The sequence below is a fragment of the Erpetoichthys calabaricus genome, chromosome 1, assembly GCF_900747795.2.
Source record: "Erpetoichthys calabaricus chromosome 1, fErpCal1.3, whole genome shotgun sequence".
NCBI lineage: Eukaryota > Metazoa > Chordata > Cladistia > Polypteriformes > Polypteridae > Erpetoichthys > Erpetoichthys calabaricus.
The window spans coordinates 262,904,255-262,929,226 of NC_041394.2; the positions used below are offsets into that span (position 1 = coordinate 262,904,255).

Sequence of the window (24,972 nt, forward strand, 5' to 3'; positions counted from 1 at the left end):
TGAAAACAAGGAAGAGATTTACAGCACGAGTCAAACGCGGGAACGAAGGTAAATGACGTTAATTGTTGAGTGTCTTTTAATACTGTGTAAGCATACATATTAACACATGTGCAATTAAACGTGTGCATTTACGGGGTGATTTCTCAGGCTTAAAAGCTCGCCTTTTATTAAAAAGGTAAATGCAAACTGTTTTCATTCTGAAGGGCACAAACCACGTTAGATTTCAGCCGTTAAACGCGCAAAAATGTCGGTACACCAGATAAATAAGCGCAACATATTATCAGTTGTATTGTATGCTTACAATACATATAGAAATGTGTTAATCGTTAACTAATAGTATGGGATGGTGTTTTTCGACTCGCGCCTTGATTTAAATGATTGCATGTCTTGGTGGGTTTGAGTAGCTTATTGTCAGTATATTTACACCTCTTTTTAAGACTTATTGACTGAAACGAGCTTTCACAAAAAAAGTTAGGGCTTTGCTACAGGATACACCCTCCACAAGTTAAGGAAGTAAAAATAAAAGGTATATATTTCTGTTTTATTTAAACCTTTTAAGTTCGTATGCATAGCTCCATTTGGCTGTTTTAGTTTTTTTTTTTTTTCTTCCTTCAGTAATATTTAATCTCCTTAAAGAAAAACAACATATGCATTTTACTTTTTTTGTATCTCTTTAGTAATATTTTAGTGTAAAAGGATAACCAGTATTTAAACCTTTTATGTTACTTTATAAAGTTATTTTACACAATGTTGAAAAATTAATAAGAAAGCTACATATTTTGGCAGCTGCTGCTTTAATTTTCAATGAAATGAAAAAAGCTCTCCAAGAGAAAACCTCAATGAAGAAGAAACAATTTGCACTATCTAAAAAGGAGAAACCCTCATTTATAAAGGTTTGCTGCAGATGACTTAACTGAAAATAATCCCTGCCAACACAGGGCACAAGGCAGGAAACAAACCCCGGGCAAGGTGCCAGCCCACCGCAGGGCGCACACACCCACACACACCCACACACCACGGACAATTTAGAATCGTCAATGCACCTAACCTGCATGTCTTTGGACTGTGGGAGGAAACCAGAGTACCCGGAGGAAACCCAGACAGACACGGGGAGAACATTCAAACTCCACGCAGGGAAGCGAACCCGGGTCTCCTAACTGGCACCTTTCACTGCACCACCATACCGCCCGCATACAAACTTAAAAGGTTTAAATAAAACAGAAATATATACCTTTATTTTTACTTCCTTAACTTGTGGAGGGTGTATCCTGTAGCAAAGCCCTAACTTTTTTCATGAAAGCCCCTTTCAGTCAATAAGCCTTAAAAACAGGTGTAAAGCTAAACTTGCAGCACCGCTATTCAATTACACTTGCCTAACGCCTCTCCTAAGGGGACATACTGTGGGATCTGGGCATCCGTCAAAGCACCAATCACAGGCCCGATTAGAAAGTGGGAAGCTGTGATTTGTCGTCTCCCTCCCATGTAACAATCACAGCCCGTGTTACAACGCACTATGTATGTATGTGTATATATGTGTATGTGTGTGTGTATGTATGTGTGTATATGTATGTGTATATATATGTTGATATGTGTGTGTATATATATATATATATATATATATATATATATATATATATATATATATATATATATATATATATGTGGATGTGTATATGTATATATATATCTATATGTAGATATGTCTATATGTAGATATGTATATGTATATATATGTTTACATAACCTCTTTAACACACTACTTTTCCACTGCGAAGCGCGGGTATTTTGCTAGTATTTAATATATGTGTACTGTACTAATTAAATGCATTTTGTTATTCAGCAAAATTCACTATAAAAAATGTATTTTCTCTAAAAAAAAAAAAACCCTTTGAATTGTTTTGTAGTTGGCACATGGATCAGAAAATTGTTTGTGTCTTCCAGCTCCTCAGCAACTCAAATGGGTTTAACCAATTAGATCTTCAATTTGCAGCAAAAAATTGTGTTCTTAGTTTCTTAAGGATTTTTTAATCACATTTGTGCAAATGGCCCGTAGACCCCATTTTAAACCACAATAGACACAATATTGTTTAAAATGTATAATATTCACTTAAGAACACAATTTCTTGTAGAAAATGAATGTGTACCATAATTGCAAAGATCTCACTTTTACCTGGAAAATTATTCTCCAACTTGGCTAAAGTGCTTGCAGCAAAAAATATGGTGCTAATGAATGGCTGCCATATACTAAAAATATTTTTAATTGATTCTCCTAACATCAATTCTCTCATCTTTAGTAATAAAAAACATTATTACCCCCATTGCAATGTAATAGGTACAGTACATTAAGTTTATAATGAACTCTTTCTAGGAATGATCATTAAGACGTGGTATTCCATCTTGCCTTATCCCAGAAAGGGCTGTTAAAAGGTTCATGGTGGTCCCATAGCTGTCTGACAGGCAGCTGAATTTTGTAGATTTTTGTAGCATTTAAGTAGATGACATAAGCATAATTAGAAGTCTAGGCAGCATAATGAACAAACACTAGAGATGTAGGATCTAGTCCAGAAAAATATATGTGATATAATTTGTTGAGGTCCCTTACACCATGAATAAGAACATACATTTTTCTGTCTAGTGTTGATGTCCATTTAATTACAGCGGCCTGTCCGTAGGTCATTCAGAAATGCATTATTAAACAAAATCTGGTACAGTCTTCAGATACATTTTTTATTAGTATTAGTACAACACTGTAAGGACTGTAGTGGATAAAGGAGGGAAATTGAGTAAGTAAGCAAAGCTGATTTTAGTGAAATGTCTGATTTGTAAATAATGGAACAAATGTTTAGCCAAAGAAATTGTACTGGTGGCAAATCTGTTATAAGAATAGGGATAAATTATCAGATGATAAGTTTCTGAAGGTCATTGTTTGTTTCCAAAATATTAAAGGTTCATAAACTAAAAAAAAATATGTGAATCAAAAAAATAAAATTCTAATGTACCTACATAAACACACACAATTGCATTCAATGCACACTAAAACTGAGATGTTTCATAGAATAACATCAACAAATCAAAATCCATTATTTTGACATCTTTCATGAACTGGCTGGCTAGCAAAAATGACGGTAGGCCTCATAATGGGCATCAGACTAGAACTCCAATACTGATCTGAATTAATGGTTTGGTCCTCACCTACTGAAATCAAACTGTCCCCAAAATTATGAAGCAGGCATTGCATCCTACAAAGACCTGAAGGAGCCAAAACGTATGAATTAAAAAAGGGAGAGCTCAGTAATTATTAAAGAGTTCATCACAAAATAAAATGTCAGAAAGGTTGCCTAACAAAGGAAAGCCCTGAAGATTAACAAAGTCAGATCCATAAAAGTGTAAACACGTCTCAAAAACAGACCAATTATGAAAATGATGAAACTCCACAATAATATGCACAATTCCAGGAAGAGCCAAAAATATCAAAAATTCTTATCAAAATTCTGTTTCAGTGGTTCATTTGGGTTTTAGATTTGTATTTTGAACCATTTATGCTACCATTTTGTTTTCTACGGGAGTTGCTATTCTGTGTACCCATCACCTGAGAGACTGTCACAGATACTGGGGGCATGGTTATATAACTCCTAACCCCCTTGCTAATTCATGATGGGTTTAAAGGTCACAATTTCTTCATTTCTGTATACAAGTTTGCAGATAAACCCTATATTTGCATGCATTTTTAAAATATAAAAATCCTTTTGAAATTCCTAATTTTGATCTTGTTTTCTGCACTTTTTGACTTTGATGTTTGACTTATATCTCAGCTTAGGTTGACTTTGCTAATGATCTCTTGGTTTTTGACTTATTTCTGATCAGTCTCGTAAAACCTGCCTGTACTATGTAAAGGCAGAAAAATGTCCAGCAGAATAGAAAACAACACAACGACTAGAAAACCAAAACACATTACATGAAAATAGAAAATAACAGGCAATAATAAAAATAATAAAAAAAAGGAATTAACACAGATTTCTATTCAAATATCAAAGGAGGTAAACCAGTAGAGGTCAAAGCATAAATCCAAGATGTTAACCAAAACTTGAAGCTAAAACTAATGCAAAGTGCTTGTCTTCTTATATAATACGCTACCGTGGCTGTCCGCTTGTCTGTCCAGGATTTTAAATCACCTGTAGCTCGCAAACTGTTTGACTTATTGACCTGAAATTTGGTACACATAAACTACGTGACGTCTACTATCCGCTTTTGGGATGATGATTGACCTCCAAGGATATTCCTCTTTTTATTTTTATTTTATTTTATTGTAGAATCAACTCTCAGCAGCAGGGAGGCCATGCAGAGCATGCATACAGGCGCTATACTCATGCCTACCACCTTTGCCATCACCCCCCTACCTCTTCATATCTTAAATCATTCTTGAGGCAGATTGAAGACTTAAGTGCCAGCTTACATAAAAAATTAAAGAAAACATACTAAGTAATTGCAACACAAACACTGACTTAATCAGTTTTAAGGCAAAAAGATGCCGACGAAAGAAGAGAAGAAGCGGGCTGCTAGGGTGGAGAAAAGAAGAGCTGCTCAGGAAGCAGCAAGCGCATCAACCTCTGAGCAAATGAATGCTAAATGTACAAAGAAAGAGGAGGAAAACTATGAACGCTCAAGTCAAGTGTATTCACTGGACGTTATCGTTCAGTGCGCTGTTACTGGTTATATAATATTGTGATAATTATTTGATCAAGTTGCTAATTTTTAGAGAGGTCTTTCCTAAGGGCAATTGAAAGTTTAGATAATAGGCTATAGGCACTCTCTCTTCTGGATTCCGCAGCAGCCAGTTATCAAAGCGAAGATAAGATAAGGGCATATTTCAAACTTGTGTCTACTACATGGGACAAATATGTGATTACATTAGGCTTCTTTAAGAAATAGAATTTCAATAATTAGCCATTAAACTGTATTCAGGGACAGGTGAATATGTATGTAAGCTTAATACATAGTAACACGAGTCTGCTGGACATCTTACCTTGTAAAAAAGCGAATGTCTCTGTCTGAGCCAGGAAAACAGTGAATGCCAAACCACTACTTCATTTTAAGGGTCACAATTTGCTTCCTCAAGCGGAGGATCTCCTCTCTGAGAGACATATTTTCATCAAGCACTAGGATGACAACTGCTGGATCCAGAGCCAAAGCATAGTAGTGGTCCTTGAGGATTTTATCATCCTTCTTCTCACCTGGTATGTCATCCTCCGTTGGCTGCTTCTTCCTCTCCCAAACCTCTGGTCTTGAAAGTGGAACAGAGAAATTCTTCCACTCAATGCAGTAACCACTCCCTTTTTTAACAGTCAGCAACCTGTGTCAGATCCTGGTTTGTGAAATTCCTCTTTTTTAAAATGCTGGCTACAAACCCGGGTATGGGGACTAACCATAATGCTCTCTCGTCGGATGGCGATGATCCATTTTGCTCAGGTTTCTGCATCGGAGGGAAATGTATGAAAACACGTATGAAACATGTATGAAAAGTACCTTGTTCTACTTACTGGAAGCTTGACAAAAAAAAACACAACAATGTTGAGCTGTAGGGCAATCTGTGTGCTAAAACTTAAACGTCATTTTCACTGACATGGTCACTAAATAAAAATCACAACTTCAGTACAGACAATGGAAGTGACTGAGCAGGCAGAAATTTCACAGGAAGTATGCCAGCACTGCAGTGTGCATACACCCTATTCCAGGGGTGTCGAACTCCGGTCCTGGAGGGCCGCAGTGGATGCAGGTTTTCATTCTAACCATCTCCTTAATTAGTGATCAGTTTTTGCTGCTAATTAACTTCTTTTGCCTTTGTTTTAATTGACGTGACTCAGACCCCTTAGTTGTTTCTTTGTCCTTAATTAGCAGCCAAACAATAATGAGACACAAAACAAGCAACCACATAACCAGCTAACCTGTGCCCATCACATAATAGCTGAAAATAAAGAAGGGTGAAGGTCTTAGTAAAACAGACAATCAACAGTTTTGGAACTGTCTGCTGTGGCAGAATGAGAGCAGCAACAAGCCATGGAATTAAATGATGGGTTCAATTAACAGCAGGAATCAGCATCTCATTAAGAAACTGGTTGGAGTGAAATTGGTTGGAGTTTGAATCCCTAGTTTAATTGATAATCTGTTGGCTCGTTTAATGTCTAATTTCTGTTTGGCTGTCATTTAATGAAGAAAAGAATCAATTCAGGGGACTGAATACTTAAAACATCCAACCATTTTCCAACCCGCTGAATCCGAACACAGGGTCACGGGGGTCTGCTGGAGCCAATCCCAGCCAACACAGGGCACAAGGCAGGAAACAATCCTGGGCAGGGTGGCAACCCACCGCAGGACACACACAAACACACACTAGGGCCAATTTAGAATCGCCAATACACCTAACCAGCATGTCTTTGGACTGTGGGAGGAAACCGGAGCGCCCGGAGGAAATCCACGCAGACACGGGGAGAACATGCAAACTCCACGCAGGGAGGACCCAGGAAGCAAACCCAGGTCCCCAGGTCTCCCAACTGCGAGGCAGCAGCGCTACCCACTGTGCCACCGTGCCGCCTCCTTAAAACAGGGCTAAAGAAAAGAAGTTAATTAGCATTGAAAACTGGTCACTTATTATGAAAAAGGTTAGAATGAAAACCTGCAGCCACTGCGGCCCTCCAGGCCTGGAGTTTGACACCCTTGCCTTATTCTACCCTGACTGAAAATACTTACACAGAAGGGACAAGGTAATAGATTTCTTTTTTTTTAGAAAAAAGACAGTGAGATAGTGAGTTAGAAGAGCTAAGCATAGAATCTTAGTAAACAGGGAGTCAGAGTGTTTCAGTACCAAAACCAAAATGATATAACAAAAGTCAAAATAGTAAAATAACCAGTTCTAATTTGCAAAAGGCATTTTGCTTTATTTTAATCCAAAACTTGGATGCTGTGAACTGATGTCACCATCTTACATATGTAAAAGGAACTGGCATCACAATCTGTACCCTTGAGTCTCTTTACCAGCAACAACCATTGGTCAATGCCTCTCTCTGCTTATGATATTTATTTTTTTAAGGAGCCCAGCCTAATTTCCTCTCTGAAGTGAGCTCTTTCTTCAAATCGTTTTCTGAATAAGACTCAAAGTACTATTGGTCTGAATTCAAGGAAGGAATTACTTTGAGTTTATTGTTGGGTCTGTAAAGCCACTGTGCAAAACCAGAGCTTGCTGTACCCTGATCCTACTATAATTCTTAAAGTGATGTATCTCTAAGATAGATAGACAAAACTTTATTTGTCTCCAGGGGGAAATTTGGCTTTTTACAGAAACATTTTAAATACATACATTCACACACACACTAGAATGACTAAAAAAAGAACACTGAAAAGAAAGAAAACTTCTGACTTGGCAGTCCCAGTGCAAATGAGGCATTATGCAGACATATTGCTGTTGGTATGAAGGAGCCCCAGTAGAGTTTCCTTGCACACTTCTGCTGAATAATTCATTGGCTGAGAGTACTCAGTGTTAGTGTGTCGGATAGAGAATATGCAGAATTGTTCATTTTGTTTCAATTCTCTCCTCTGCTACTACCTTCAGGGGGTCCAAAGTGCATCCAATTATTGTGCATGACCTTTTAATAAGTTTGTTAATTCGATAGGCCTCTCTTGAAGTGATGTCACCAGCCCAGCACATCAGAAAATAGAACATTACACTGGCAATCACAGAAGTGTAGAAGATGTGAGGGATGTGATTTCCAACATTAACGGAATACAGGAAAAAGAGCCTGCTCTGAACTTTCTTAAACAGACCCTCTGTGTTCTGAGACCAGTCCAACTTGTCATTAATGTGGGCCCCAAGTATTTGTAGAAGTGAACCACCTCTACATCCATTCCCTGAATAGTGACCGAGTATAGAGGCTCTTTGGTGTGGTGAAAGCTGATAACCAATTCCTTGATTTTGTTGATGTTAAGGTAGCCAGTCTCCACCCCTTCATTTCTGGGTCTAGGTCCTGCCACCTAATGGGCAACCTTAAATTAGACAGCGTCCCAAGTTTTGAAAGGGCAACTTGACCCTCACTTTTCTAGTAGTAGATATTCAGGTAGATATTCTGCCCTCTTACCAACCTTTTGGAGCATCTCTCTATTTCTACAGTGCATCTCAGGGACCTGCTGTCGAATAGCCTGGTAGAGCACTATATATTTCTTAAGCCTTGCAAACTTGGTCCATACTAGTCTCCTTGGCCATTGCTAGTTCAGGAGCAACGTACTTTGACAAAATATCACAGATTGTGCTCTTCCCCTTACATTGGCATACTGATGTTTGTTGCCTCTGCCAGTGCACATTTTCTTCTGTCTTTCCCATTTGTTACTCATTTTTTCATATTTTCATTTCAGGCCAGCTGTTGATCTTAAGCTAAATAAATAACTACCTTTTCTCAAATGCTGCCTGTGAGCTTAGTTCACTACAATGATTATTGTTATAATCAGGCTTTTGTTTTTGATTCTCTGTCTCCTCTAAAAATGACTGAGATCTAAATTTAGAGGCCAAGGAATTGTGTAGTCATAATTGTTTTTGTATTTGATACTTTTTTAAATATGTTGAAAATAAATAACGTTCTCAAGTGATGTCATGTAGTCTTTCTTGGTTGTCACCACGACTTTCAGAGTTATTTGTTGACAGTTGCTAGGTAAAGTCAACCAGAAATGTGAATCACATCCCTGGGTCATTGGTGTAAAAGTCAAGCCATGCACTTCCTTTTTGTCCAAGATTATGCATTCTCCAAAAAGATATTTGCATTCATTCTTTGTTATTATTGGAATCCTGGTTTTGAATATTTTGCCCTACTTTTTTACTACAATTTATCACAGGATTTGGTTCTGGCTCATTTTTATTTTAGGTTACAGTCGCTCTCCTCCAATTATTGAAAATTTCCCACACCCTTTCCTGATTACAATTTTTGAAACACTTCCTGAGCACTATTTGTTTACCTTTTTGTCTGTTTCTGACACAACATTGATCCAATATTGATAGTGTGACCACACAAGGAGGTGCCATAAAGCCCTAAACCACAGACACAGCAGTACAGCAAACAGTTTATGACTAAAATAAAGGATTTTATTCCAAGGCATTTCTCTTCTCCAGCAATCAGCCACAATAATACACAATAATAAGCAATTATTTTTCATTATTATCTCTTGATTGAGCTGTTAGCCTCAAAATAATCCCCACATTTCCATATATGCCATGATCTTCACTAGGTTGTTGGGTTGTGACACTTTGAAACAATGAACACATAAACCTTGCATTTCCAAATGAAGGGACTTGTGCTTAACCAAATATACAAAAATGTATTCCAGAAATCTTTAAATCTGGATTTCCTATTTTTCAATTCTAATCTTACCTAATCTTCTGCGCTTAGACTTTTTTAACATTTGTTTAGGAATTTCTGTTAAAAGGGAAGTAACAAATAGCTTGGATATCAGGTGTATTAAAAATATCAAGCACTCACTTTCTAAAGTGTGCATGGTGCACCATATAGGAAACATTTTCCTCAACCTTTCAAGAGGATTGTTGTAGGCAGTGTATGATATGAGCGCAGTCCTTCCACTCTCAGCCACTCGACCTTGAAATGTCCTTCACATGGGAAAAAGGAAAATAAAAGCAAACAGGATATCAGGGGATAAGTAGATAATTATTTACATTTCTATAGTTTTTAGGGTAAATATTCTTTCTCCAACATGGAGATTTCATTTTCCATGTGGTACAAGTGAGACAGATCCCAGGCTCTTCTAAGTTCCAGTGAGACAGATACCTGAGCTAAATAATGCAATTTTGATTTTTTTTGCACTGGTTAGAATTGTTCATTTTAATTTTTTTTCTTCTCCAAATTTTTGCACGGTCTGTTTTAAGCCTTTTCCTGGTTTTCTTGATGCAATTTTCTCCTAAAATACGCAACAAACTATTTTGTTTTTACATCTATTACACCACGTGTAATATTCACAATATGATGAATTGTGGAAATAGTAAAAAAAATCGATAGGACATTGTGGAATGATCTGCAGACGCAGGTGCAAAATGTTAGGACGCCGAAACAGAGAAAACTCCTTTTAATACAGAACTTTCCTGAGAAAAAATAACAAATAAAAAGAAACTAAAGCAAGTGGTTACCACACTGTCATTCAGTAAGCTGACATCAGGGAGCTCCATTTCTTTTGCCTTCTCTGGTCAAAAGCCCAAAGGGAGTGGGGCTTAGATTGGTCATCAAGGGCGGGGCTAGGCCTCCTTCCTAGGTACTGCTGGGTGCTACAGAAAACAGAGGCGACATTGATAGCAACAGTGCCCCCTCCTGCCTTGGAGCAGTATCAACAGGCTTACCTGAGCCTCCCAGGTGGTCCCTAATCTCACATGCATGACAACATTAAAGAATACAAGAACAGCACAAATGGAGATTATTTAAGGTTTAAGGTTTAAGGTTTCTTTATTTAGTCATATTTACACAGGAAAACATGAAATTTGCCTTCTCAGTTGCATCTAATAACAGGTAACAGACAGAATGAAATAAAACAGACATATAGAGACAAGACAGGTTAAGGTAAGGCAGTTAGATAATACATATTTACACCAAAAAAAAAAAAAAGGTTACAGGATATATATCAAAACCTTAACCATTATATCCGATATTTCTTATTGAAAAGTCATATGGCACTAGGAAGAAAGGAGTTTCTGGAGCGATTTGTGTGGGTTTTCAAAGCGACTATCCTTCCTGATTTACTGAAGTTTAGTTCTACATGTAATGGATGTCTGTCATCAGTTGAGATGATTTCCAGTTTCTTTAGCATTGCCCTCTGACACACACAAGTCAAATCATCTACATCAGCCCCTATAACTTTAGCTACATACTTTGTAATCTGCTGGAGCTTTTTTGAGTTTTGGTTTGTCAGACTATTAAACCAGGCAATGAAACTAAAAGTGATCACAGACTGGATCAGACTGCGATAAAAGGACAACATGAGGTCTTTGTCTACTTTAAATAGTTTGAGTTTATGGAGGAGAAATAAGCGTTGGTTGCGTTTAGAGAATAATTTTTTTGTGTTTGTATTCCAGTTAAGATTGTTATCTAGGTAAGTTCCTAAGTATTTCATATTCAGTCACTATTTCTACCTCCTCTCCCAGAACTACAATGGGTGAACATACAGATTTCTGTCTCTTAAAATCAAATATCATTTCTTTGGTCTTTTTTACATTCAGAGTGAGAGAGTTTTTATTGCACCAGTTTACCATACAGTCCACTTGATTTAGATAGTGGCTTTCATCCTCCCTAGATATGCGTTCTATGAGCATGGTGTCATCCGCATATTTGATAATGGAGCATACCATAATTACTGATTTAAAATAGAAAAGCTTTGAGTTGTGCCTTTGGTATAAATTCAACTGAAGGAGCTTCATGGAAGTCCTATAAAAATGTTAACTAAGTGATTCAATTACCTTACTTGGTCTCAAAGCTAATATTCATTGGTGTCTTCTAATGCAGCTACACACAAACAACTTTGATTCTTCAATGGCACTTTACGGCTCTTTAATAAATTGTGTGATTCCTTCTTGAACATTTTCTTGATAAAGCACCATTTCATTCTGGGAAGGGTTCATTGTATATGAAGTTAGTTCTATGTGCTTTGAAAAGCTTCCTAATATGTAGAACAAAATCATGAAATCTTTAAGGTATGGTAGGCTACCTATCATGACACCAACAGATTAAGAAAACCTGAACTTGACATGCAATATTGTATGCAGCAAAAGTCTTTTTAAAGTTAGGAACTCATTGGCAATTCACAGATCTGCTCCGATCAAGTCATGACTATTTACTGTATGGAGTCCATTAGAGATCTAAATAAATAAAGGTTCTTTGCAGGACCTCCTTGTAGATGGGTCTTCTGGGAACCAAAAGTGGTTCTGCCTGGCATTGCTCTGTAGAACCACGCACTGTTGTGTATGCACTGTTGTACTAGAGGTAAACTGATTTATGTTGTCTTGGCCAAACTCAGTGTTCCTGTTTTCACTCATACTCGCTCAGTTTTGCAAAACAACTTCATTGATTTAAGAAGCTTAAAAGTGCTATTTAAAAAAATGCATGTTTATCTTTATGTTTCTTGTGTGTCTTATGTTTTTGATGTTTACATTTGTCTTTTTGACTTTGATATTTCCATGTGGTATATCATTTTTTCAAGACAGTTTCCAATTTTAATTATTGTTTTTGCTGTTCTGTTGCTTATCTCCAGGTTCAAATACAAATACCATAGTGTGTTACTAACTGCTACATTCAGCATTAGTACAAGCACCAGGGTAGTAATTGAAAATCAGCCTGAAGATATAGTAAATTTAATGACCATTAGCATCTCGCTTGGCTTTTACGATTACCTTTTTAGGCTTCTGAATGTCCAAAGAATGTTTTATGCAAAGCTGAAAAGAATCTAGAAGCCTGATGGCAAAAATATAAGCAAATTGTAAACTGAGGACATTGAAGCTGTGAGGTAGACGTTAACCTCTACAACGCCTTCTGTGAGAGTGTTTTCAAAGACTGACTGTTCTTCTTAAGTCATAGTGTTTGAGATCTATCTATCTATCTATCTATCTATCTATCTATCTATCTATCTATCTATCTATCTATCTATCTATCTATCTATCTATCTATCTATCTATCTATCTATCTATCTATCTATCTATCTATCTATCTATCTTGTTTTCCTCTCTGTCCACTGATCTGTTCATTTGTATGTCTCTATTTTCTTCAAGTAATTAATTAAATTACCTGCAGTTTACTTTTTATTTTTTATTACACATATTATTTCTTTTTTAATCAACAATTTTTAGTTCATAATCTGCTTCCTTGTTTTATTAAATTTTATTGTTAATTACATTATTACTTTTGATCATTCTAAAGTGCTCCTCCACACACTTTACTTTTAATTTTGTATTGCCATATGTGCTACATGTAGCTTAGCTATTAGTTTAATTCATGGTTATTAATTTTCATCTTCTTGACTTTTCTCCCTTTCATGCAGGCTTCTCAAGTAAATGATCCAAACAAATATGCGGTGGCCACTGCTCTAATCAGAGTGCTAGCTGTAAATCACTATGCACCCCATTTTAACTTATCCACATATAAGGGATTTATAAATGAAAACCCGAGCAGTGCAGCATTTGTGTCTACTTATGGAAGTGTGGTTCTGCTAGTACAAGCACTTGACTTGGATTTTAGAGATGTAAGTAGCTTTTGTGCATTTTGTTATTTTGTAAACAATTTACAGATATGTGCATTTTCATTATGGCTATTAGAGAAGAAAAAAATGTGTCTCTTTAAGGAAAATCTAATTTGCCAGTGGTTGTTAAAATAATTTCTGCCCCAATCTATTTTTCTTGTTTGAATTCATTAGTGTTATTAGTATTAAGTGGGGCAGCACAGTGGTCTAGTGGCTATCACAGTTGCCTTATAGATACAGCATCATGGACGCACTGTTGATGTGAAGTTTTCATGTTCTCCCACACCTTTCATGGGTTTTCCTCTGAATACTTCAGTTCTTTTCCTACATCCCAAAGACAGGAGCTGTCAGGCACCATCCCTCCAAAACTCTGACTTAGATTAAACTTTTTCAGAATTGTATGCTATGTTATATAAACTAGATGCTGCTCCTTTTCTACAATAACATTCTCAATGCACAATCAATCACTAGGTGTAGGTGAGTAACTTTTCAAATAAAATTAAAAAGATCTGTTCCAACATAGGCAGTACATATTTTCATGCATATGTGTGCATGAATGGACAAATAAATTTGAATTAGGGAGCAAATGTTTACAGAAAAAATAAAAAAGAAAGATGTGCTCATTAAAAGCAACAACAAATGTTTCACACATTTTTTGCCATGAAGCAGTTACTGACTGCTGGATGAAAACTACTTTACTATTTAAAGATTTGTTCAAACAACAACAGCAATTGCAAGCTGGCTGGACATGTTAACATGTTTACATTTGGATAGTACAGCCTGAGTAAGAAAAAGAATGAACTGAGGTTGATGTAAGTTTAGGGTTTATTTATATCAAAAAAATTGGTGTAGATGTAATTAATTTATTTAACGTACATTGTCTCACTTTGAAGACAGTGTGACCTGGTGGCTAGGGTGTTGGAGGTTAAACTAAAAGGTTTATGGTCCAATTCCTGCCTCTGACTAACAGTGTGATGCTCAGATGCTCTTGCTTAATTGACCAATGTTTCAACTGTAAACATATATATATATATATTATGGCATACAAATGGGCCTTCCCGGCCAGGAAAAAGCATGGATTATTACCTGGACTGGGGGCCTGAGGGAAACGTCACTGGCCAGCTGGGTGGAAAGATTATATTGTGTACCCAGCCAGTATAACATAATGGAGGAACCAGAAGCCAAAGATTGGGAGTGGGTCCATCCTCCATAGGCTTGGTGTCCCAACTGGGCTCTTACATGAGGACCACTGCCACCTAGCATAAGGGGGATGGACCCACTCCCAAACTCCGGCTTCCTCTGGTCCCTCCAATATTTTATACCTGCTGGGCACGATATAATCTTTCCACCCAGCTGGCCAGTGATGTTTCTCTTGGGCCTACCGTCCAGGTAATAAGTTATGCTCATTACTGGTATGTCACAATATATATATACTGTGTATGTGTATGTATATATATATATATATATATATATATATATATATATATATATATATATATGTGTGTGTGTATATGGCAGTGAAATTCTTTGACACAGTTTACATATTTAAATCTAGTAATCCACAAAGGGAGAAAATGAATCACATATCTTAACATAGTCTTTTATTCCTAAGCTTTCAACCCCTATCATTAGTCATCATCAGAGGAAAATGATTAGACATACCGGAATCAAAGGCAATGTATAGCAAATGAACAAGGGGGGTGGGGGTAGGTGGGTGTAAGAGGAGTGGATTAGTAAGGTGGGGTTCAGAGGGTGTTGGTCTTAAAGTCTTTTTTTATTATTGATCTTTTTAAGCCTGCATATGCTGGGTTCATATCCAAGTGTCTGTTAATGTCGTTTTCATTAGAGAGCAATGATACAGCCAGCCCTGGCACTCTTACCATTAGGCCTGAATCTTACTTGCACCATGTCCCACTTAAACGTGTGTCTGGTTGAATTGGTATGTACATATATCACAGTCCTGTAAGTAATTTTGGGTAGAAGCGCTGCTGAATAAATAATACATTCGCCATGAATATAACAGATTTATTGCAGTTGAGTGAAAGCTGAATGAAGCACTTCCCTGGACCATAGCACATTTGTGTGCTATAAAAGATGTGATCCAGTTGGATAAGGCAGTTTTTAACATTTGCTCCATAACATAAACCTTGCAAGCTTAACTCCTCTTACCTTCAGTGTATATGCTCATGGTTGTCTTTGTAAAAGAATTTCTTAAAATTTTATACTGCAGCAGACTAATCATACACATATCATCTAAAATGCCTAAGTAAAATCACAAGCTGTTCACACCATGACTTAAGATATCAAAAATTTAGCTTGGAATAGCAAATTAATGTGATGACTGAGCTTATTGATTTTCATGTCTTTGAAAAGCTTCCACTGACTCTAATTAAACAGCAAAAAGATAAATTTTGAAGATCTCAATTTAAATCCTGATAATACAGACACTCATTTAGGCCAGCTTTTTTTGTTGATAAGGCTCAAAAAAAGGCCCACCCAGACATGAAACCATCTAAGGTAACAACTTAATTTACAAATTGAATGATAAAATTATACATACAAAAAGTAGCCTTAAACAATATTTTATCTGGCATTTATATAAACACCCAATTGTTAATTTGATATTATCTGTTTCCAAATGCTGAAATGTTCTTAAAGACAGTGAATGTAGCCACAGCCAGAGAGGAGCCCAATAAACTGTGCACCATTTGTCTAACTGGCTTCACTTAAAGTGTAGAGATCATGCGTAAACCAAATGACTGCTGCATTCAAGTGATAGATAATCTAAAATTTTTATGTAAAACACCTTGGTTGGACCTGAGATAGTTTTAATGTTTTTTAGATTTCAGTATAACTGATTCAATGATAAATTGATTACTTGACCTTCTGTTTCTATCCCGTATCCTTGCTGCACATGCACTGTTTGTGTCGCAAGACGTTTACCTTGATGTCTAAATACAGGCTTAACACCTCGCCTTTCATTAACAGATTTCAAAAAGGAAAGCATTCCTGAGCCTAATCTGGGAAATTTAATTTAAAAATTTTTTGTGCTCTTTTAACATTCTGCCATAAGAGTATTCTTGAACGTTATGGTTAGTTGGTCATTGTCTATCCCGCTTAGTTCTGAATAGGTTTGTGGGGTATTGCTGGAGCCTATTCTAGCTAGCACAGGGCACAAGTCAGGAAGAAACCCTGGACAGGCCGCCAGTGCACTGCAGGGCAAACACACACACACTGTAAAAAGAGAAAGAGAAAGGTTTGGGGATTCACCTCGTATATTGTAAAGCAAAAATGAATATTCAACCAAGTAATCAAAAAAGACTAAGTCCCAAATAGACTGACTGGGGAGGAGAGATGCAGGCTTTTATAGGTGGGGTGCAGGAAGAGGCGGGTCTATGAGGGAAGTGGTGGAAGTGAGGTCAGTAGCAGGGCGTGATCTAGACAGGAATGCGGAAGTTGATGTCGGTTTAGCTGGGCTTCCCTTCTGATGATCTGTAGAAGAGTGAGAAAAGAGGTTAGCGCACTTCATCAGTCCCTGAGCTGACATCTTACCCTCAGTTAAGCCCGTTGACTGATTCCTATGTGTATGTGTGTGACAAAACACAAACACACACACCCACTATAGACTAAGGCCAATTTAGTCTCACCAATCCACCTAACCTGTATATCTTTGAAGTGTGGGAAAACACCAGAGCATCCTGAAGAAATCCATGCAGACATGGGGAGAACATACAGACTCCACCCAGGACTTCTTACCTGTGCCATTGTGTTGCCCCTGAAAGTTATGGTGTTATGTCAGACTCATTAAATTTAACTTATCTATACAAGACTAGGTGCTTCATATTCAAAGCATGTTCTGGAAAGTCAGCTATTAGGCAGCAGACCCTACTTCACCAGTCTCTACTGCTTTTTAATTCTGTATATTGTGAAAAGATCATCTGCATGGTCTGTGCAAATACTGTGCATATCTGCAATGTAAAATAGTAGTGTAACTTAATATTCATTTGAATCCATCTGGTATCTGTTTTTTTCTATCATATATTATGACATCTGCTACTAACTTACAAAGCTGTAAATTTCAATACATAAGACCTACAATTACATCAAACCTGTGAGCCACATGAGACCCTCTGAAACTGGCTTATTTGCCATTCCAAAGCCATGTTATGTAATGATTATGTACAGTAGCTCTGCTGTGTCCTTCTACATTTAATTCTCACTCTTTGTCTGGCTGTGAGGCTCTGTTGATTATGACATGCAGCATTAAAGCAGCATTATCTTTTATGCATATGCATTTTCTACAACTGGAGCACAAGCAAGTTAAGTGACTCGCTGTAAGTCACACAGGGAGACTGAACCATCAACCTTGAGGTTTAACGTCCAGGGCCTTATCCACTGCATACCAAATAAAGTAAAGATCATTCATTAATTGACCTGATCTTTAGTATTGCATATGGAGGGGAACAGCACTCTTCTGAAGAATTATTAATGGCAATAAATAAAAAATGCTACTTACAGTATACATTTTGGGATATGTTTAAATAATCTTTTTTTTTTTTAGGGTCTAAATCCCAAGATACAGTACTCCCTAAAACCAAAATTCAACAACTCCAGGCTTTATCAAGTCACTCAAGAAGGTCTTATAATAGCCAAAGCCAATCAGCTACGAGCTAATGAGAAACATTATTTAGAGGTGAGATATGACATTAATAAATGAAGAACCTCATCAATGTATAACACAGAATTTAATGCAGGTAGCAATCCTATTTATGGTTCCCAGAGGGTACTACAAAATGGACAAAGGGCTTGACAAACCACTAAACTACACAGTTTGATTGAGGATAGTGTTTCTCATTTGTTTAGGCTTTTGATTTTTCCAAAAAACCATTCCAGTTTGTGTTTTGGTTAGAGGTGTAACTTGAACATTAGAACATTAGAAAAGTTGTGCATGAGAAGTGGCCATTCAGCCCAACCAGCGTGTCCATCATATTCACCTAGATTTTCCAAAATAACATCAAGTCCAGATTTCAAGCACCTAAAATCAAGGTACTTTCAAGGTACCTAGAGTCCTGTTCTCCACCACATTACTTTCACTTGTCTATGGTTCTTTGGATGAAGAAAAACTTTTAAACATTTTGTGCAAAATCAAGTTAACAAGTTTCCAAAACTGTCCACATGTTCTTGTTGCAGAGATTATTCATTTCTTTCGTAATTATTTTTATTTTTTATATTTTTTATTTTTTTTATTTTTATAATTGTAAACACATCAGTCATGTGTTCTTAATCTCTGTTTGCTTAAACTGAAAAGATTCAACTCCTTCAATCTCTCCTCATAGCTGGAATCAGATTAATTGCTCTTCTCTGAGCACTGATGATTTGTGGAGACCAAAACTGGCCATAGTACTGTTTATATATAAATACAACTAATATTTGACAACCATTTATGTTTTATTATTTTGTGTTTCCTGTATAAAAAAAAAACGTTGCTGATTTTGGGGCGGGTAGTGTGGTGTAGTGGATGAGGAACTGAAATCTAATATTCAAAATTACCAGATTTTCCCCCTCCTCAAAGTCACAGTGTCACCCAGAAGAAGTCGATTAACTTCGATGTACCTATTGTGCTAGAAATATACAGTATGTCAACATTTGTTCAGTTAATCTGTAATTGTGCTTGTGGTTTTACCTATAGAAAGCCACTATATAAAATGAAGGTTATTTGTCCATACTCATTGTTACATTATGAACAATATCTGATTTCATCCAAAACAAAAAGAAAGGGAAGACTTGATCAGTTGTTTGGTTACTAAGCATAAGCAAGGGCTTCAGAGCTAATGATATCTAAACTATATCACACACCATGTTGCACATGCTAAATGTCTTTTCAGAACCTTCCTTCAGAACACAAACCAGTTAATATGATTAATATACAGGACTTTATTTCACACAGTAATAGTCTATAATTAGAAAGAGAGCATTTCTTGGCGCATAACAAGCCCAATGCTTTATACTGAGGTATGATGTTTTAGGCAAGTCATTTTAGTTAGCCACTTTACCATACACAGTATGTCATAGTTCACTCCAAGAAACAACTTCATGAAGTATGCCATGACAATAAACGTGTTTGTATAAGCTAGTAGATGCCCATTTAACCGCATGACTGATGACCAATATCCATTAAGGTTTCTCAAGGAATTACATTACTACAAAATATGATTGGGGTATTGAAGGACCTTGATATTATTAAGCATAATATAAGTAGAAGTTGTGTAAGCTGCCAGAATGCCTGTGGTGGCACATGTAGAGTAGTATCAACAGTAAAACGTAAGGAACTCTCAGATTTTGATTATACAGTTTTTTTTAAGGAGTTTGATGAACTGAGATAAACTGTAGAGTTCAGTGCTATGCAGTGGAATGACTGGAACAGGTAATCAGGAGTATTGAGTGATTGAGGAATTAATGCGGGTGTTAAAGGTGAGGTGGCATGACCAGCAATGGCGTATGGAGATGAGTCCTGAGCTAGTAAAGGACGCACTGGAGAAGACATTAGATGTAACAGAAATGAGAAGGTTGAGAAGGATGTGTGAAGTTACAAAAAAGGACAGAATAAGAAATTAGACAATCAGAGATACAACAAAAGTGAGAGAAATATCTAAGGAAGGAAAGTAGGTTTAAATAGTACAGACATGTGATGAGGAGGGGCAATGAATATGTGGGCAAAAGAGTGATGGGAATGGAAGTGCAGGGGATGAGAAAGTGAGGGAGGCCAAAGTGGTGGTGGGTGGATAAAGTAAATGAAGATCTGAAAGTAAAGGTTTTGACTCGGGAGGAGGTGTAGGATCAAACTGTATGGAGAAGGCTGGTCAAGCACATTGACCCCACACAGAAGTTGGAAAAGATGAAGGGAAAGAAAGAGAAGATGAACACAGATTACCAATCTGTTTTGAGTTGAATGGCTCGTTCTCATCGAAACTTTTCCAGTGATGTTATGTGTTTTTAACGATGGTAAACTCTGGGATATAGAAAGTTTTACATTTGTAGCATAGCAGGCCTGGTATATTACAGTGTTCCTATTTCCTGGATGAAAAGAGAAAAGATGAGATAAATATTGCTATAATTAAATAAGCACAGAGATGCCAAGTCCTCTGTGAGTTTGTAGCATAAATTCTATGCATCACACATACAGCATGCTTTCCACTAGCATACCTTTAGTTTCACTTTAAAATAAATAGCTAAATAGGCCCAGATGTTGTTAACCAAAATATAAGTGTCAGGTGAAAAACAAAATACAGCATTGAGAGGGATCTCTAGTAAAACCCGGGAGTAAAGCGTCTCCATGCGCATGTACAAAGTAATTGGTTTAGTCTCTACCAGCAAGAGAATGGTGCACAAAACAAATGGCAGGAACATTAAGAGTGTAATAACTTAATTTTCAATTATTTTTTCAGCCACCTTTGTAATGTTTCTTTCTTAAAATCATTTGATTACAATTGATTTGTTTTCACAAGATATCGTGACAAAGGTGTGAGCATGAATTTTGAATAAAGTAATGCTATTTGGCTTTTGTTTAGATATTAATCAGTTGATTATGTTATTTAAGAGACTTTCTTTTGTAGGTTTATGCTGTAGATCAAGAATCAGGGGAAATGGCAAAGACTACGGTTGAAATTAATGTTCTGCATATAGGACAAAAAGGTAAAAGTATAAAATGGATTAGAAACGTTTGCCATTTTATGATTGTAACTGCTAAAGTTTAAATGTGCAGCGGGGTTCTCCCTTCCTCATTGTTGATGTTTTTGTGATGGCTTCACAGTCGGCCATGTGTATTAAAGCACATAGCGTGTAGCAGCTAACCTCCATGTGTCACTACTGATTATTTGCCATGCAGGTAATTAAGTAGTCTTTGTGAAGCTTTAACCTCCAGCCTGGAGGGTCAATCAGCCTAAGAGATTAAATTACCTTAACAAACGTCTTTAACATTAACTGTTAACAGGATGTGGGGCGATTCAGAAATCTCTGTTTCTTTTACAAAAATGAACAAGAAAGACATATTTAAAAGCTGGATTTAGAGGTCCTTTTTTTACATTTTAATTTCTTACTACCATTAGATGGTACTTCAACACTTTTATGACAAGAAATTAACAAAATGAATTGAAAACTAAGATTCTCAGGAAATGTGGTAAAAAGGACCATCACGGGGCACATTTACAGCCCGTCAACCTATAGTGCACAGTGAGGGTTCAGAATAATGAATGGATAATAAATGGTATTTTCATATGCCCTTAATCTTCTCTTTGCTAAACTGGTATCTTTTCCTGTTGTTCTTCTAAAGTACCCAGTACACTTATACGGCTCTAGGTTCACAAAAATATTTCTACATAGGAATGTGTGTTTATCAGTGTGCAGCATGTCCATTGACAATCAGAAGGGTTACATTAGTGCTCCATTGTTGGCTGAACACTGAAATATTATTGTGATACTGTTGTATATAGCATGCTATCACTTCGAAAAAATATCATAAATAGACAAATTTCATCATACATGCACAATATACAAACAAAACCCTCACCACATAGTACTTCTGACATGCATCACAATCGAAATGGCGATTGTTTATGACACAAACTCACTTCTGTGCAGGAAGGCAGAAGCCACCAACTCACTCGCTGTAGTGGTGCTAAGACTTGCTTCAACAGCAACCAAGCTTACAAATGAAGTTGCTTTGTTGTGACATTGTTATTATTTTGTTTGTTTGCCTTTTTTAATTCAGAACTTACAGTTAAGGAAGTGTGTTTTATTTTGGGACAGTATCAATGAAACATCATTAATAACACCTACCACAGACCAGTGCTGCCATTCCATTTATTTAAAAGCATGGACATCACATCATGGGTGATGAAGGCTTACTAACAGGCAACACACTTTCACAGTATTTTCTTGCAAACTCAGTAAAAGACACTGAGTGATTTATAATGCCATAACATGTTTTTAAAAAGTATTTTCAAGGACCATCCATAATTTTGATTTTGAGGCTTTCAAAGATAGAAAGAGATGATTAGGAGGTCTCAGAGCATCTGGGACCCCTATAATGTCACACCTTGCTGCTTATACCCCCACTGTCAGTGAAGTATGTAATGTCTTTTAAGAAGTATTAAGAATGACAGTATAAGGTGTAAATGTGAAGTTTTAATTCTACAGTGAAGCCAGGCTGTGTGAAAATTTAGGTGACTTAAAATGTAAAATTTAGGATTTCTAGCAGCATAATTATGAAATGCATTATAAACAACCTTAAACATTTATTACTCAGTTGACAATTTTTATGGTTAATGATTTTACTGTTCTGCTTCAGATATTCTATGAGTCAGAAAGCAATGTGTTGGTATTGCTCATCAAATCTAGAACATTGTCAGCTATGAAGTACACTCTTAAAATTTTTGGTTCTTTAATGGCACTTTATAGTTTTTACCGGGTTTTGTGGTTCCTCATAGAACTATAGCTTGACAAAGCACCATTTCATTCTGGGAAGAGTCCCTTGCATATGAAGTTGGTTCTTTGTTCTTTGAAAACTTCCTAAAAAGTAGAAAAAAAAATCTTTAATGTACGGTAGGCTGCCTAGCAGGACAATAACAGATTAAGAAAACCTGAACTTAGCCTGTGTTACTGTATGCGGTGAGAGTCCTTTTAAACTCATGACCGATTGGTATTTCACAAATCAGTTATCATTATTCATATTTATTTAAAAAGCCTGTTATGGATCTAAATTAATAAAGATTCTTTCTGGAACCTTCACATGGGTGCATCTTATGGGAACCAGAAATGGTTCCCCAATGGCAATGCTCTGAAAAACCACTCTGGCACCTTAATTTAACACTCAACCAACCAAGGGTTTATTTTTCCTGAAAAGCGCTGCTAAATACAGTTTTTGTTTTCTTTCCACTTGTCCACTAGCAATATCGCAATTATAATACTAATAAAACTTTCTTCTTCTTCTTCTGGCTGTTCCCGTTAGGGGTTGCCAAAGTGGATCATTTTGTTTCATATCTTTCTGTCCTCTGCATCTTGCTCTGTCACACCCATCACCTGCATGTCCTCTCTCACCACATCCATAAAGTTTTATATGGGCATAATTTTGTTGCATGTATCTGTTGAAATGTGGGTCGAATTACTGTTTGCAAATATTGTAATGGTTAAAATGTTTCCATTATCATGCTATATTTCTAAATTTGCATTATTCAGATAGGAGTGCTATACAAAAATAAGCTGAACTGAATTAAATGTGGTGTATGAAACAGTCTTCTGTAAAGTACATTGTGTTGTAAATAATAAGAAATATCAAAAGGCAACAGCAACTGCCTTAAGAAATGACCTTAGGTTCAGCAGCATAGTGCATTTCTAGTCTTGTGGAACAGCTGAAAATGTTGCAGAAGACCTGAGTCTGAGACCGAGCTCCTGCTGCAGTTCACACCCTTGTCTGTCTGAATCTGACAGCAATGTTCATGCGTGAATGTGACAAAGCAGGTGTATCCAGTACCAAAGCCTACAGACACACGCTGTCAGGTCAAAGTAAAGTTCAAGTCATGTCAGTTTCAATGGTCTCACTTTGAGAAGGCCTATTAGAACAAAGATATTGCAGAATGCAATTGAAACAACATGTACAAGACATGACCTCTCTCATGATGTATTAACACATGTGTCTTTTTCAAGTTCCTGCAGATCCATACAGAGCTGACCATTTCTACAACCTAATAGACGTGGGTATTCTGGGAGGAAGTCTGGGAGCAGGGCTGCTTCTTCTTGGTATTGCTATGTTTGCTGTTGTGCGCACGTTGAGAAAAAGGCGGCAGTATCAGAATGCCACTGACAGGGCCTCTGTGGCTGTGGAAAAGCATCCAAATGTGGTAAGAAAAGACATCTTAGATGGACAGCTACTGTAGGTGGCATTACTTCCATTACATGACCCTGATTGTAGCCTGTACCTGTTTGTGGGTGCTCGTGTATACCTCTGTGTAAGAGTATTATTACATAACACAATGCTGAAGCAACTTTTATTTTTTTATTCACTCAGACATTTAAAAATGTTCATGTTGGGTTCACTGATGTGAAAACAAAAGCACAAAAATGATGAATAGGAAGGTTTGTGGTCCTGGATTGGGATGATCCCGATTTAATAAAGTGTTGGAGAATAAGTGTGCTATGTGTGCTTTAGTTTAGGATTATCATTTTCTATTATTTACTTAAGAACATTTTTGAAATATTGTTTTGTACAGTATATATTTTTGTTACTTTTCACATTGCCATTATTTATTTCTTGGGTAACACCATTTTGCAGTATTTAGGTATAGCTACTGCCATATTCATTGTTACAATGCCTGTTGCCAGTCAGCTGGGTGTGACGCATCCCAGAATGCGGGTGAAAGTTATGAGATTGTTGTGCACACTCTTTAAAACGGTAGGGTGCAGCACACCAACGTCTGAGTTTTTAATTTACTTTTTAAAAGAAAAAAGTAGCTGTATATAGTGGCAGTTTATCGTTTGTGTACCAATCTTTTTGCTTTGTCTCTTTAACTTCAATTCTTCTATCAAAATGATAATTGTTTTTTTTTTGGAAAAACACATGAAAGTACATGTACACCATAAAACAGGAAAATGTGTACACCTAAAAAAACAGATTTATAAAACCTGGTATACACACATTTCTATGCAATTTACCCT

At 36.7% G+C, this 24,972-nt stretch overlaps 1 protein-coding gene across 1 annotated transcript in view; it reads left to right on the forward strand.

Annotated features, from left to right (window-relative positions):
• Nucleotides 1–24,972, forward strand: part of cdhr5-rs (cadherin-related family member 5, related sequence) — a 66,388-nt gene that overhangs the window by 33,475 nt on the left and 7,941 nt on the right. Inside the window, exons 10-13 of the mRNA XM_051930253.1 lie at nucleotides 13,066–13,266; nucleotides 17,825–17,956; nucleotides 20,877–20,955; nucleotides 23,965–24,158. Of these exons, the coding sequence (XP_051786213.1) occupies nucleotides 13,066–13,266; nucleotides 17,825–17,956; nucleotides 20,877–20,955; nucleotides 23,965–24,158 (606 nt within the window). The remainder of the gene's footprint in view (nucleotides 1–13,065; nucleotides 13,267–17,824; nucleotides 17,957–20,876; nucleotides 20,956–23,964; nucleotides 24,159–24,972) is intronic.